This window comes from Panthera pardus, unplaced genomic scaffold (assembly GCF_024362965.1).
Source record: "Panthera pardus isolate Hobbes unplaced genomic scaffold, ASM2436296v1 HiC_scaffold_20, whole genome shotgun sequence".
NCBI lineage: Eukaryota > Metazoa > Chordata > Mammalia > Carnivora > Felidae > Panthera > Panthera pardus.
Window position 1 is genome coordinate 50,513,075 of NW_026526766.1, and position 14,200 is coordinate 50,527,274.

The 14,200-nt window shown below is 39.2% G+C and overlaps 1 protein-coding gene and 1 long non-coding RNA gene across 9 annotated transcripts in view; one reads left to right on the top strand and one right to left on the bottom strand.

Annotated features, from left to right (window-relative positions):
• C9orf72 (C9orf72-SMCR8 complex subunit) overlaps window positions 1-13,616 on the bottom strand; it is a 26,987-nt gene extending 13,371 nt beyond the window's left edge. The window contains exons 1-7 of one of the 8 annotated variants that reach the window (XM_053908034.1): window positions 13,281-13,299; window positions 12,393-12,558; window positions 11,141-11,334; window positions 7,647-8,133; window positions 6,241-6,300; window positions 938-1,033; window positions 163-227 (exon numbers count right to left, since the gene is read on the bottom strand). In XM_053908034.1, the coding sequence (XP_053764009.1) occupies window positions 163-227; window positions 938-1,033; window positions 6,241-6,300; window positions 7,647-8,090 (665 nt within the window). In that variant the 5' untranslated portion in view covers window positions 8,091-8,133; window positions 11,141-11,334; window positions 12,393-12,558; window positions 13,281-13,299. The other 7 variants (XM_019424202.2, XM_019424201.2, XM_019424203.2 and 4 more) reach the window with 7 other exon arrangements.
• The window catches only part of LOC109252068 (uncharacterized), a 22,492-nt gene continuing 21,664 nt past the window's right edge, over window positions 13,373-14,200 (top strand). Inside the window, exon 1 of the long non-coding RNA XR_002073841.2 lies at window positions 13,373-13,698. This is a non-coding gene — a long non-coding RNA (uncharacterized LOC109252068). The remainder of the gene's footprint in view (window positions 13,699-14,200) is intronic.

Sequence of the window (14,200 nt, forward strand, 5' to 3'; positions counted from 1 at the left end):
AAAAATAACACAAAGCTAAGTAATAGTTCAAATATGAACCAATGTTCCTAGAATAGTTTGGGTAGCTATTCTATTACTTTCTTCCTTCCAAATCATGTCATTGGTGAGCATAAGATTTCTATGTCCTTTATCCACCTTTTATGAAGGAAACAAAATTCTTACTTGAGAAGGAAGCCTTCATGACAACTGTCACCAATGTCATCATCATTGAGAACTGTATCAGCTATCTAAAATGTACCACAAAAAAAAGAAGTTATTCTGGTTATAATACGGCAGTGAAATAACACTCTCAAGTCTCAGTTCAACAGAACACATTGCCCTCATTTCTAAGCATCAAGAATCCCAATAAAGCCATCTCTGCGCTTCCATAAACTTTCAGGAGAACAAATGTGAAAACTTGTCAGGCAGGTTAAACAACAATTTTTATGAGAACAACTTCCTATTCTTTGCTGTCAGAATCAGGAGACGAATCTTAATGACACAGTCAGAAAGAAACCAGAAAAGTTTCCTAAAGATTTCTCTACGCACTCTTACCGTGTGATTCAAAATGTCAACATGTGATTAAGAAACTAGATTATGGAATATAAGTAAACTTGTGTTTATCACCACTGACTTGTACACTGCTTTTTTACCAAAAGTACTGCATTAAATACTGACTGCTTCTTTAAGGTCTGGAATTCTCCTACTTCTAAACTAAATAGGTGTAATTCTGTCACAACTGTCACTGACCAAAAAAGCCTCTTTTTGGCCATAAAACTTAGTATTTTATGTGTGTGTTATTAAAGTGGTTAATACTTCATAGGAATAGCATGTATGACCAAAAATGCACACTAGTAAAATTAGAATGCTACTAATATACATAATAGTAATAGAACTCTAGGGAATTGATAAGAGGTGGTACCATTGTTCTTATTTAATAATACAAGTCATGGCTTACATCTATTTCTTCAGGAACACTGTGTGATTTCATGGATGAAAGCAGCTCCATTACAGGAATTACTTCACCAGTAAGCATTGGAATAATACTCTGACCCTGTACAAAAAAAGCAAAATGAAGCGGAAAAAAAAAAAAAAAATTACACAATGAAGGTATCCCCTGCTTTTCCAAAGTTCGAGTTACACCACTTTGCTTTTATCAAAGACCTACATTAGTACCTGTTTTCAGTAACCAAAAGGAATCCAAAGATTTTTGCTTTCACCAAAAAAAAAAGGTAAAAAACTAAAAGGGGTTGAGCACCTGTTTTGCAATGAACCCCTCTAAGAGGCAGCACATACCCTGAGTGCAGGAGAGGCCCTGCCAAGCTCCTTCCCCAGGAACTACCCTAGGCATCTCAGCATCAAGCTGCCTTAGCTTTGGACGGTGGTGAGCATCTGTCTCGATTTATTTTGTGCATTCCTTAGCAGGGTGTGTTCTAAGGTATCTGAGATGTGTAAGACGGGTTATGTTTTGGGTCTGGGAATGCTCAAGAACTTTTCCATGTAAATTAATGGTAATTGCTTCCTCACTTTACGGCCATTTCAGTGTATGAAATGTTCTATAGGAAGACTCTACTTTTGGATAGCGGGGAAAACCTGTATAGGACCAACAGGACAATAAAATATTAAGAACCGAAACCAAGAATGACACCCTTTGATAGAAACACTCGATAGCTTGTTAGAACACAACCCCAAACATGTCTACTATTTCAAAGCATTTCTAAAAGATGTATGTACTATTTAAGACTGATTTTCATCACTCATCATCGGGAAAATGCAAATCACAATTACTATGAGATATCACCTCATACCTGTTAGGATGACCAATATAAAACAAAAACAAAAAGAAAACCCAGAAAATAACAAGTATTGGTGAAGATATGGAGAAATTGGATCCCTGTGCACTGTTGGAAGAAATATAAAATGGTGCAGCGACTACCCAAAACACTCTGGCGGTTCTTCAAAAAATTAAAAATAGAACTAGCATATAATCCAGAAATCCTACTTCTGTATATTTATCCAAAAGAATTGGAGACAGGCTCTCAAAGAGATATTTGTACTTCCGTGTTCAATGCAGCATTATTCATAATACCCAAGGTATGGAAACAACCTAAATGTCCATCTATGGGAGCATGCATGAAGAAGATTTGGTGTATACATACAACGGACCTTAAAAAGAAGGAAATGCTGCCATACACAACATGGATAAATCTTGAGGACACTATGCTAAATGAAATATGCCAGTCACAGAAGGATAAATAGTGCATTATTCCATTTATATGAGGTATCTAAGTAGTCAAACCCACAGAAGTCAAACGAATAACGGTGGTTGCTAGAGGCTGGAGGGAGGGAAAAATGGGAGGTTACTGTTCAATGGGTATATGGTTTCAGTCATACAAGATGAAGAAGCTGTAGAGATCTGCTGTATGATAATGTACATGTAGTTAGCAATATTACACAATACACTTCAAGTTTTGTGAGGATAGATTTCATGTTAAGTGTCCTTTTCCACAATTTATTTTTTTAAACTTTTTAAAATGTTTATTTATTTTTGAGAGAGAGACAGAGACAGAGACAGAACATGAGCAGGGGAGGGTCAGAGAGAGAGGAAGACACAGAATCCAAAGCAGGCTCCAGGCTCTGAGCTGTCGGCACAGAGCCCAACGTGGGGCTTGAATGCACAGACCAAGAAATCATGACCTGAGCCAAAGTCGGATGCTTAACTGACTGAGTCACCCAGGCACCCCCCACTTTATTTTTTAAACTTTTTTTTTTTAAGGTTTATTTATTTTTGAGAGAGAGACAGAGCATTAGCAGGGGAGGGTCCTTTACCACAACTTAAAAAATAAGACTAAAGTAGTTTATAAGAAATTGATAAATTAATAAAAGATTTGCTTGATAGGAAAAAATAAATAAACTCATTTTCATTCTTCTGGGAATGACTTTCTTTAGTCAGAGTGGAATCACTGGCTTATCATTTACTGTTACATGCTATAATTAAATTGCCATGCCAAATTTAGAAAGGATTTCCTTTGATATTTATTTGAGATATAAAAATTCTTGTTAATTAAAGGTCATTGATGCATTTTATATTTAAAAATGAGGAAAAACTTGGAGCCTGGGTGGCTCAGTTGGTTAAGCGTCTGACTTCGGCTCAGGTCATGATCTCACAGTTTGTGGATTTGAGCCCTGCGTCGGGCTCTGTGCTGACAGCTCAGAGCCTGGAGCCTGTTTCAGATTCTGTGTCTCCCTCTCTATCTCTGCCCCTCCCCTGCTCATGCTCTGTCTCTGTCTCAAAAATAAATAAACATTAAAAAAAATGAGGAAAAACAAGCACAAAAAGGCTTAGAAATAGCAAATAACTCAACACTCAACATCTACATTCACAATAAGGTTTAGTACTCAAATGCAAACTGAAATCATCACATATATTTTAACAATCAATAAAACAGACAAGTTTCCTTTAGAATTCAAGATAAAATTTGAATTATGTATCAAAAATAAAATTTTGAAATCTGTAGTTTCTAGAGTGAAATTCCAAGTTCAATATAGAACATCACAAACGCAGAGTGTCTCAAATGGATGATCTCTCATTTATTCATTACCATCACCCCTGCCCCCAAATTTCTGGACCATCCTGAATATGTAAACTTTTAGAGAGGTAGATAAATTGTCACATGTCCATTAAATTTTAGCTAAATATGTTTTCAAAACACATAAATAAGATCAATCTAACAGCTTTTTCCTCACTCACATCTCATGAAACTATCTTACTCAAACTTTTCAAATGTGTCTTTAAATCTCAGTCATTCCAAGAGTCATTTTTTGAGTGACTATACCCAGTTTTTCAGAAACTTGGGCTTTAAATGTGATGCTGTCTGTGGGAATTTTATGCTAAGTCCTAAGCCTCCTTGCAAGATATAGGTTTTATTTAAAAAAAAAAAAAAGAATTCATCCTGTAGTAGCCTCCAAACATAACCACTCACTGTTCGTTTTTTAAAAGAATTTTTAAAATTCTTGTTTACAATTACAATCAACACAGGCAATTCAACAAGAATAATGACAAGCTATAAAGGGATTTCCTCATAAAGTGATTTTATCAGATGATAGCTATAAGTATCCAAAACTTGCACTGAATGAAGTCAGTGATTGATTCCAGACTCATGTGTCATCCCCAAATAGTATTTATTTGTTCAAAATAAAGTCATTTTAAGCACATGATGGGAGATTCACAGGGATTCAGTTATCAAGCAGCTTCTTTTCAGAAAGGAAAACTGTAGGAAAATACTTTCCCTTCAGTGTAGGCATATATATAGTGCCATAAACCGTATCTCAGATATTTATCCTAAGTGAATGGATATCTTCATCAAAGCTTAACAAAAAAAATTCTACGAGCCTGAACGCAGAAGAGACTCTAAAGTAAATCCCTCAAGTTTCTTTTCCTCCTTTGACTTCTCTAACTTGAACTTCTCAGCAGAAGAATGTTTCCCCTTTAAAAACCTTCTGTTGGTCCAAATACACAGAAGGGACACAATAACATTTTCAAGAAGAGCCCTTAAGAGAGAAATAAAACTGGGACACCTGGGTGACTCGGTTGACTTCAACTCAGATCTGACTTGGATCTCAGCTCAGGTCATGATCTTGGTGCATGGGATCAAGCCCCCCATAGGGCTCTGTGCTGACACTGTGGAGCCTGCTTGGGATTCTTTCTCTCTCCATCTCTGCCCCTCCCCTACTTGCGTTTGCATGTAACAAGAGTGCAAATAAATAAACAAATTTATAAACAAATAAACTTTTTTAAAAAAAGAAATAAAACTTAAAAATTAATAGTGGTAAATTTCTTAAGTATAGGTTTCTAGTTTGAAAAAAAAAATCCCAGGAAAAGCAGAATTTTACTGGGTCCTAAATATCTTTATCTTGAGGAAACCCTACTAACTACTCCATAACTAGCAGGTACATCTACAGGTTGGTAAAAGTCCCCCCAGCACTTGGCACCCTGCTCAATACCAGTAAGTAAAGGCCAGGCTTTTCTGGGTAAACGGAAACATCTTCTAAGTGTCAGATCTTTCCCCAGGATTACCTCTCCTCTGGCCTGGGAAGCTATTTACAAAAGTACAGACATAACAATTTTGTAAAGTAGGTCATTCTACAGGGTTTTGTATTTTCCTGGTTTAAGTCCCTATATATTCAAATTTTTAGAAAAGTTACTGTTCAAAGTACTATTATGTCTTAGGTATGCTAAGGAAAACCACAGTAAGGACAACCCAGCCACAGACTGGAGTTCAAACAGAAGGAACACTGAGGGTGGCCAGCCAGCAGCAATGGGAGTAAAAGCAAAGAACCCTTTCTCCATTAGAGATTCCCCTTCAGAACATCTCTGCCCTGCACTAAAATGGTTTGCATTTAATTTCCATAAGGGAAAGCGTACCCTTGCAATCAAATATCTCAAATACTGGTGCCTGTGCCCTAAGGACATTAAAAGCCATGGGATAAACATGGCATGCTTCCCTAGAGACTTATTACCAGAATAAGGTGAGGAATATCACTGGCAGACTGTAATATTAAATAGATATAAAATATAAACTGCATGACTTTTAAAAATACAATGTGAGACTTCAAATAAATATTATGCTTAGAACTGTGCCTGTACCCCCAGATATCTTAGGAGTATACTCACTTCCCTCCCGTTATAATAACTTCTGTGGAAATGTCTGAGAAGCAACGCCTTAAAGAAAATCTCATATAAAACTTAAAATTTTTAGTATGAACAAGTTATTCAAAACTTACTCTATACAAACAGAAAAAAGGTAGCAAAATTGCTATTATTCTCCACTTATTTAACTCTTCAGATCTAAGATACGGAAATTTTCATTTAGTTTATTCCATATAATTCCACAAAGGCTCTGTTCATTTTCAGATTCACTCTGTCAAAATAGTATGGCTTCAAGGCCTTAAGAAAAGTAGCCCTCAGGGGTGCCTGGGTGGCTCAGTCAGTTAAGTGTCTGACTTCAGCTTAGGTCATGATCCTGTGGTTCATGAGTTCAAGCCTGCATCTATGCTCACAGCTCAAAGCCTGGAGCCTGCTTCGGGTTCTGGGTCTCCCACTCTCTCTGCCCCTCCTCTGCTCACATTCTCTCTTTCTCAAAAATTTATAAACATTAAAAAAAAAATTAAAAAGAAAGAAAAAAGAAAAGTAGCCCTCAGCCTTATACAGATACATGTCATGAGGTTGTACTTTTTGATAGTAAGCATTCTGTATCTTACCTGATCTTCCATTCTTTCTGTGCCTTCTAAGACTATTTTCTGGACATTTTCTTGCCTTTCCTAAGCAAGAGAAAATTTATTAAAGTTAAAATTAAAAAAACCATCTTGATACTTGTTTAGTTTTCACAATACAGTTAAATGGCAGACATGCTGTTGTGTAATTTAGTTCATGGGAAAAATACTTTCCACATTAGGGCAGGAAAAAAAGGGAGGGGGCAGGAAATTAATCCAACAAATTCCTTCTCTTATAAACAATACAAAATAAAATAAAAACACCCTTTTTTCTGCAGTTAAAAAAAGATAAATTGTCAGAAAACAGTCAATGTAACATCTGCATAGTTTCACAAAGGAAACTAATGATTTGTACTTTTCAAATTAAATAAGATCAAGTTGAATCTGGGGCTTCCTGATTTTAAATGATTTTCATGAACATTTAAAATAAGAAAACATGTATGCAAACATAGTAAAACACTATTCTTTTGAAAGACGCTATTTCTCTTCACTATTTGGTAAAAGCCTTGGAAGATTAATAATGCTTTAACAGACTTCCATAATAGTATCAAAACTGTAGAGCAGAAGAGAGTTAAACTTATTCTTCGGATCTGCCAAAAATACACGAAAATATAAATACCACTAAATATTAAACTGCAGGATTTAGGGGATGACAGTAATTTCCTCTGGCTCAATCTGCAAAATTAAAAGGAGCATCTCCTAGAAACCATTTCGTCCAATCTCATTTTACAAATTTCAGAACTTGGTAAAGTTAAAGAGACCAAAGGCTACATGGCGGGCTGCTTATGAAACACTTGTTTTGAACTGCTTGTACACAGTACTAAGTGAAAAACAGGGTCATGCAACGCAAAAAGAAAAAAAGGTTTTATGGTTAAAGGTTCCCAAGACAAACCCATACTCTAAAACTTATTACGATATTCTTAATTTCTCTGTTTTCGCTTTTTACTTATAACAGAGAGCTATCATCCCCTGCCTTTAAGGGTTATTATGAAGATCACTGACGTCAGACTACTAGACGTATCTATCTAATAGGGCAGATGCAGGGGCACCTGGGTGGCTCAGTGGGTTAAGCATCGGACTTCAGCTCATGTCATGATCTCACGGCTTGTGGGTTCAAGCCCCACGTCGAGCTCTGTGCTGATGGCTCAGAGCCTTGAGCCTGCTTTAGATTCTGTGTCTCCATCTCTCTCTGCCCCTCCTCTGTTCATGCTCTGTCTCTTTCTCTCTCTCAAAAATAAATAAACATTAAAAAAAAATTTAATAGGGCAGATGCAAATAATAGCTACTGTTTGAAATTAATTGCATATAATTTCTAAAAATTAGATATAAATGTATCAGAAGATAAACATTCAATGGCTAGATTAGCATGATTAATACGCTCAAAAATCACTCACCTTGTGCATCCATATCCTTCCTTTTCTGATAATATGTGTTAGTCTATCAACACACACTCTGTGAAGCGGGAGATAGAAGCTAAGTTCGGTCTGTGGAAGTATAATTGATAGACCATATGTGCTCCTATCTCCATTCCAGTTTCCATCAAAGATCAATGAAACAATAATGACTCCTTTTTCAGAAAGGACAAAAAACTTCACATCTATAGCCCCACTCTCTGCGTTTCGAAGGATTTCTCCATTTAAGGTGTGGTTGGCAAGAAAAGTTATTTCTCCATCGCTGAGAAGTAGCTGTTCTGTCTTAGGAGCCCAAATGTGTCTTACTCTAGGACCAAGAATATTGTCCCAGTAAGCAAAGGTAGCTGCTAATAGAGGTGATTCACCACTTAGAGCAATCTCTGTCTTGGCAACAGCTGGAGATGGTGGTGGACAGAGATTCGACATCACTGCATCCCAACTATCACATATCCAAATGCTCCAGGGATATCTAAACAATGACATACAAAACCAATAATTAGGTTCAGCAATTTTAAAGTCATAGCTCAGAAACTCAAATGATAACGGCCTATGTGGTTTTCTCCTCTTCGGTCAAAAAGGATTTGAAAACATGTCCCACCAGCTAGCATGGCAAGTGCACATTAAATGCCTGTGAATATGATAACCTTGATACATAGTAAATTGTCACCTATATTCAGAGAATATACTTAGATATCCAAAATAATAATGACCTAAAAAAAAGGGCCTTTGAACATTAATATGAAATACTATACACTACAGCTAATGGAATAGACTCTCACTGTTCCCAAATATCTAGTCTATGTGCAATTCTATTATCACTGGATATTTGCTCCCTAAACCACAGCAACTAAAGAGGAGCAAATTGGGCAGGGGAGGGTTCTGCTACAGACCACCACACTTGTTGTGGGTTGAACCATGTCTGCCACAAAATATATGTTCAAGTCCTACCCCTCTGTATTTGTAAGTGTGACCTTATTTGAAAATAAATGTAATCAAATTAAGATGGGGTCATATTGGATGAGGGTGGATCCTAATCCAATGATTGGTGTCCTTAGAGAGAAAGATTTAGAGACACACAAAGAGGAAATGGGGCTGTGTAAAGACAGATGTAGGAATTGGAGTGATATGGCTACAAGCCAAGGAAAGCCAAACATGGCTGGTAACTGCTATGAGCTAAGGGGCAAGGAAGGATACTTCCCCACAGCCTTCAGAGGGGCATGTCCCTACAGACACCTTATTTTGGGCTTCCAGCTTCCAATACTGTGAGAATAAATTGTTGTTGTTTTATATTACCCAGTTTGTGGTACTTTGTTATGGCAGTCTTAGAAACAAGTAAAGACACCTGTCAATAAAAACATCCTAAAGCTGTTGGAGGCAGGGGGGACAGGGAAGAAGGGAGGAAGGAAAGCAAACAAGAAACAAAAACACAACAATCTGGGACCATAACAAAAATGAGCAAAAAGTCCTGTTATTCTCAACAAGCTCTCAGGGTACTGAAGCCCAATTCAGTGTTTAACATGACACTGAAACATCAAGAGGAAGATAAATACATTTAATATGCTACTTAAATTTAAGGAAGCAGCATAGCATTGCACTGAGTCCATTACAAAGAGAGTTCTATGCTAAATGGCTAAAATTTAAAAAAAAAAAAAAAAAAACTTTAGCTATTTAGAACATGTAAAGAGCACAGTGACTGGATGGGATACTGGCCAAGCCTTTCAAACCACTGAGATAATACACACAGAGACAAAAGCAAACTGCCCAAGGTCACAGAGTCAGGCAAGAATCGAGGTCTCATACATCTTAACCCACTGAAATATAACACTCTTAAAGTATATACTCTATGTGATATTAGTGTAAAATGAATAATTCTTGCCTAATATTAAAACTGAGGGGCACCTGGCTGGCTCAGTTGGTGGAGCATGTGACTTTTGATCTTGAGGTTGTGGGTCTGAATCCCAGGTAAAGAAATTACTTAAAAACAAATTTTTTTTTTTTTTTTTACATTTATTTATTATTGAGAGACAGAGAGACACAGAGAGTGAGCAGGGGAGTGGTAGAGAGAGGGGGAGGCACAGAATGTGAAGTAGGCTCCAGGCTCTGAGCTGTCAGCACAGAGCCCGATGTGGGGCTCGAACTCACGATCTTTGAGATCATAACCTGAGCCGACGTCAGTTGCCCAACCAACTGAGCCACCCAGGCACCCCTAAAAACAAAATCTTTAAAAACAATTGAATGCATATATTTAAAGACCCAAAATGAAAAGAACCATAAGAAACCATTTAAACCAAAAGAACCATTTAAGCAAGTCTAAAATTGTGGAATGTGTTCATCATAATGATAAAGGATAGCAATTAATAGGTTAGTTATGATATACCTATCTTTGATTGCAGGACTGCTTTGGGAGGTACATTTGATCTGTAACTACAATTCATTTACTTAAAGAATTTTATCTGCATCTTGTCAAGAGAGTTCAGAGACTGTTGAAAAGCAGTAGCTTCTATTTTTAGAGTATTAGACGAGCATTTTTATCATGCATGTCAAGGATAGGTATACGGATCTTTGCAAAAACACTTTATTGTATGCATGTGTAGAAATGATTTAACAAATAGGCAGTTTACGTATGTATCTTTTAGTTCCGTAATTCATTTAGGCAATGTTTACTTTTTAATGTGTCATATCAACTTAATAGTCTCAAAAGACTATACTGGACATACACTGTCTAGTTTATTTACAATATCTACTGTTTTGGATACAATTTCAACAGTTTACAATGACAGAATACAGGAATGTAATTTGAATTAAAACTGTAATGATGTTATTTGTCATCATTAGTAACAACAAACTGGAGGCCAAGGAGATGGGTTAACACATTGCCACAAAATTGTATTGTAACATTTTTCTTTTGTTCTTCTGTTTTGAATAAAAAAGGTGAATATTTGGGGCACGTGAACCCCGGGCTCAGTCCGTTAAGCATCTGACTTCAGTGCAGGTCATGATCCCATGTTCGTGGGTTCAAGACCCTGTCTGTGCTGACAGCTCAGAGCCTGGAGCCTGCTTCAGATTCTATGTCTTCCCCCCTCCTCTCTCTGCTCCTCCCCCTCTCACACTCTCCCCAAAATAAATAAACCTTAAAAAAATTTTTTTTAAAAAGATGAATAATCATAAGAACAAACCTTTACCTCAAACATTTCATCGTTACGTTGAAAATAGAAGCATTTCCTAAAACTGAACTGAGCCCTAGAGCAAAATCTGGTTGGATTATGGGGATGGGGAGATTTTTACCAGATTGTGAAAATTCAACTATCACAGACCATTAATTACATTTAGTCTCATTGCTAGTCTCATTAGAAAGAAAAGAAAGGACAAGGTCCATGCTGAATTGTTTAGCTTAAAATCCTTTCAAAATTAATAATTTTGAGAAATGAAATGTTACAGAGAATAGTTAGGAGAGCTGTAAAAATACTTTTACTAACACTTAAAGTCATCATCCTTGGTAAGGAAAATCCATATATATAAAGGTGGCTGCAAAAAATCAGGCCAAACCAATAGTCTTTTATCTATATATCTATATGTAGTTGGCTACTCCAGAAGGTAATCAAGCAATAGCCATAAGAGTCTTTTGAGGGAAGCCAGGATCCAAATTGGGTGACACGGTGGCTTGCCACTCCTGTAAACAAAGAATAGGGTTCATGAGGATGTACCAATATACTTACTGAAAATCATCCAACATATGCAGGCATAAAGATTATATTAATTACCATCTGTAAAACTTCTGGCAGAGTAGTAGGTTTGAAGCTTTGCTTTTTCTTAAACTTTTGCTAAAAATCAGCCGTCTCTTCTCTCACTGGTATTTACAAAGTTGGCTGGCCCACTGCTGTTGTAAATCAGAATTGTGCCATCATAAGGCTCACATTTCTTGTGACCATGCTTTCAGTTTATTTTCTCCCAGCCCTAAAAGAAGCAGGATCCTTAGCCAGCCCACTTCCTAAAACAGATGATGCTCAGGCCAGCTTTAATGACAGAGAACTGTTTGTTAACACCAGACTGTGGGCAACACTTTCTAAACTTTTATCAGGCTAGATGCGTAAATGAAGTTTAGGATATCACTATCAGGCTATCTCTGACAGATCCAAGTTTCTCACATAATAGGAAGCCTAACCCACACAGCTCCTTAGAACTACTTAATTACCATAGGGCCCTAGGGCAGGCTTGAAAGACAGGAGTCTTCATTGTTTTTTTTTTTGTTTTTTGTTTTTTTTTTTTTAAGTTCTTTCCCCCCCAAAGCAAATTTTGGACTGCTAACAGAGCCAAATAAAGAGACTATTTTATCAACTTTATAAAGAGGGGAAAAAAAAAAATCTTTAGCTCCAATGCACTGTTTCCTGGAGCAGGTTAGTGCTGGCTTAGTGCACCATCAGCAACGTTGTCTAGAATTTCTCTCATTTTTGTTTTGGATGTATAAAAAGCAGACATCACCAGGTGATTTTCCAACTAATTGAGGGCTTTCCCAAAGCAGCAGGGTTTGGCGGAGGTGCTGGCCAAAGGTATCTGCATCACATAACACCATCGTATTCCAAGTATTCTGACTCTATTATTAAGCTTTCATATAATATACTCTAGCTTCTGTGATATTTCTTCCCATTATGTTAAAAGTTTCCTTAAGCCTGAGAAAGATGGTATCAGTATTTTTCAAGTTAAAAGTACAAATTAAAAGTAATGCCATACGTGTTGTGTCCCTTTGCTTTGCATCACAGGTGAGGGATGGGAACAGTCGGAATCGAAAATTATCCACTGGCCACAACCAGGCTGTTACTTTGCTAGAGCCCAGCTAGCAATCTCCAGTGTTTCTCAAAGGGCCATCTCTCTTGGGCAAGTTCATGACCTCCCTCTGCTGAATACAGAAGACTGGTGAGTTCACGGGGTGACTCAGACCCCGTGTGGGCACAGTAGTCATGTAATCAGGGCACTTCTTTCTGCAAAAGATACCATCAGCCAAGTGATGCTCAAGTCAAAGGTCACTTCCTTTAAGTAAGTCTGTGTAACCTCGGAGCTGTGAAGCAAGTCATGACCCACACAGTGGGAGCACAGCCCAGTCTAGAATCGCTCCCCAAATTTACAAGGCATCAGCAATCTCTAGAAACTTCGATTCGAATTGGGTAGCTATGTGGTATAACCCGGGCCACCATCCCACCCCGCAGTTATCTCCTCTCGGACCCCGACTCGGGGTTCACCGCGCACCACCTGCCCCTGGCCTTTCCCAGGACCAGGCCTCCCAGTGCCGGAGGCGCCTTTCCCTAGAACCCGCGGTGCAGGTGGTGCGGCGGGCCCCTCTGGGTCTCACATAGGATTCCGGAAAGGGGCCGGCTCGGGAGCTGCGAGCGGGAAAGCCGGCTAGAGGCCCGGTCTGCAGCCCTGGTCTCCCTGCCGCCGCTGCCGGGAAGGCGGGGGCCCGGATGGAGGCAACTCCACTAGTCACCAGCTGGAAAACCTGATGCCGGGTTTCGGTCAGGGAGGACCAACCGAGCCCGGAGGATAGGTGCCGCCGCGACCGCCCCCGCGCGGTCCCAGGACCCGGACCCCAAACAATCGCCGGCCCGCCGGCTTCTCACTCACCCACTCGCCACCACCATCGACTCAGCCGCCGCGGGCGCAGGGACCGCAACCGCAGCCAGGCCTCCGCCCCGCCCCGCCCCGCCCCCGGCCCCGCCCCAGGGCCCGGCCCCTCGCTCGCGTTCCGGCCCCCAAAACCCCTTCACGCCGCAGTTGTTTCCCGCCTGGTGCTCCTCTGAGTAGATTTTACCCAATCTTTCGCTCGTCATCTTCAGCGAATATTGTGAAAGCAAGCGGAGGGGAGAAAGGATGAGGGAAACAAAAGCACACACCTCCGAAGCACACACCTCCTGATCTCCCTGGACCCCGCCCCCGAAGGGAAGAAACCGGGCAGCGGGGACGGTTGACGCTTCAAACGCCATCTTTTACGTGGGCGGAAGAAGTCGCTGCTTAATTTCGTTTTCCTCGTGGGACGCCGTAGGTGCGTCTTGAAGTTTTCGATTTGCATTTACGTGAAGGCGGGAGGCATGTGGAAGAGGGCGGGCTCCATTTGTTCCCTGCCTTTGTTCGATGACGCGTGCGGTGAAAATGGGGGGTAAGGTGTTAGCCGAGATAGTGGTGTCATTAGTGAGGAAAGCTGCTTAGACCCGAGAAAGCAGAGTTGATAGTTGTGAATGGTTTGTGCTTTGACAGGTAGTGGGCGCTCAATAAGTGTGTTGAATTAATGGATTTATTTTTTCCTTATGACACTATTAAGTGTGCTGTAACTTCACTTCAAGTCTGATTAGGTAATTTCCTTTTCCCGCAAAACCTAGTCACCACAGTTTTGTCTTCCTTACGTACAAGCATTTTCTTAAGCTTGATTTTCACACTTTTAAACGTCATTTTTGCTAGTTGCGCAACGTGGAGATGTTGGGGTTTTTTGGCCTTCGATAATGTACTTCACCATTCTATTTGATGTGCCGTATGATTTGTTTCTAAGC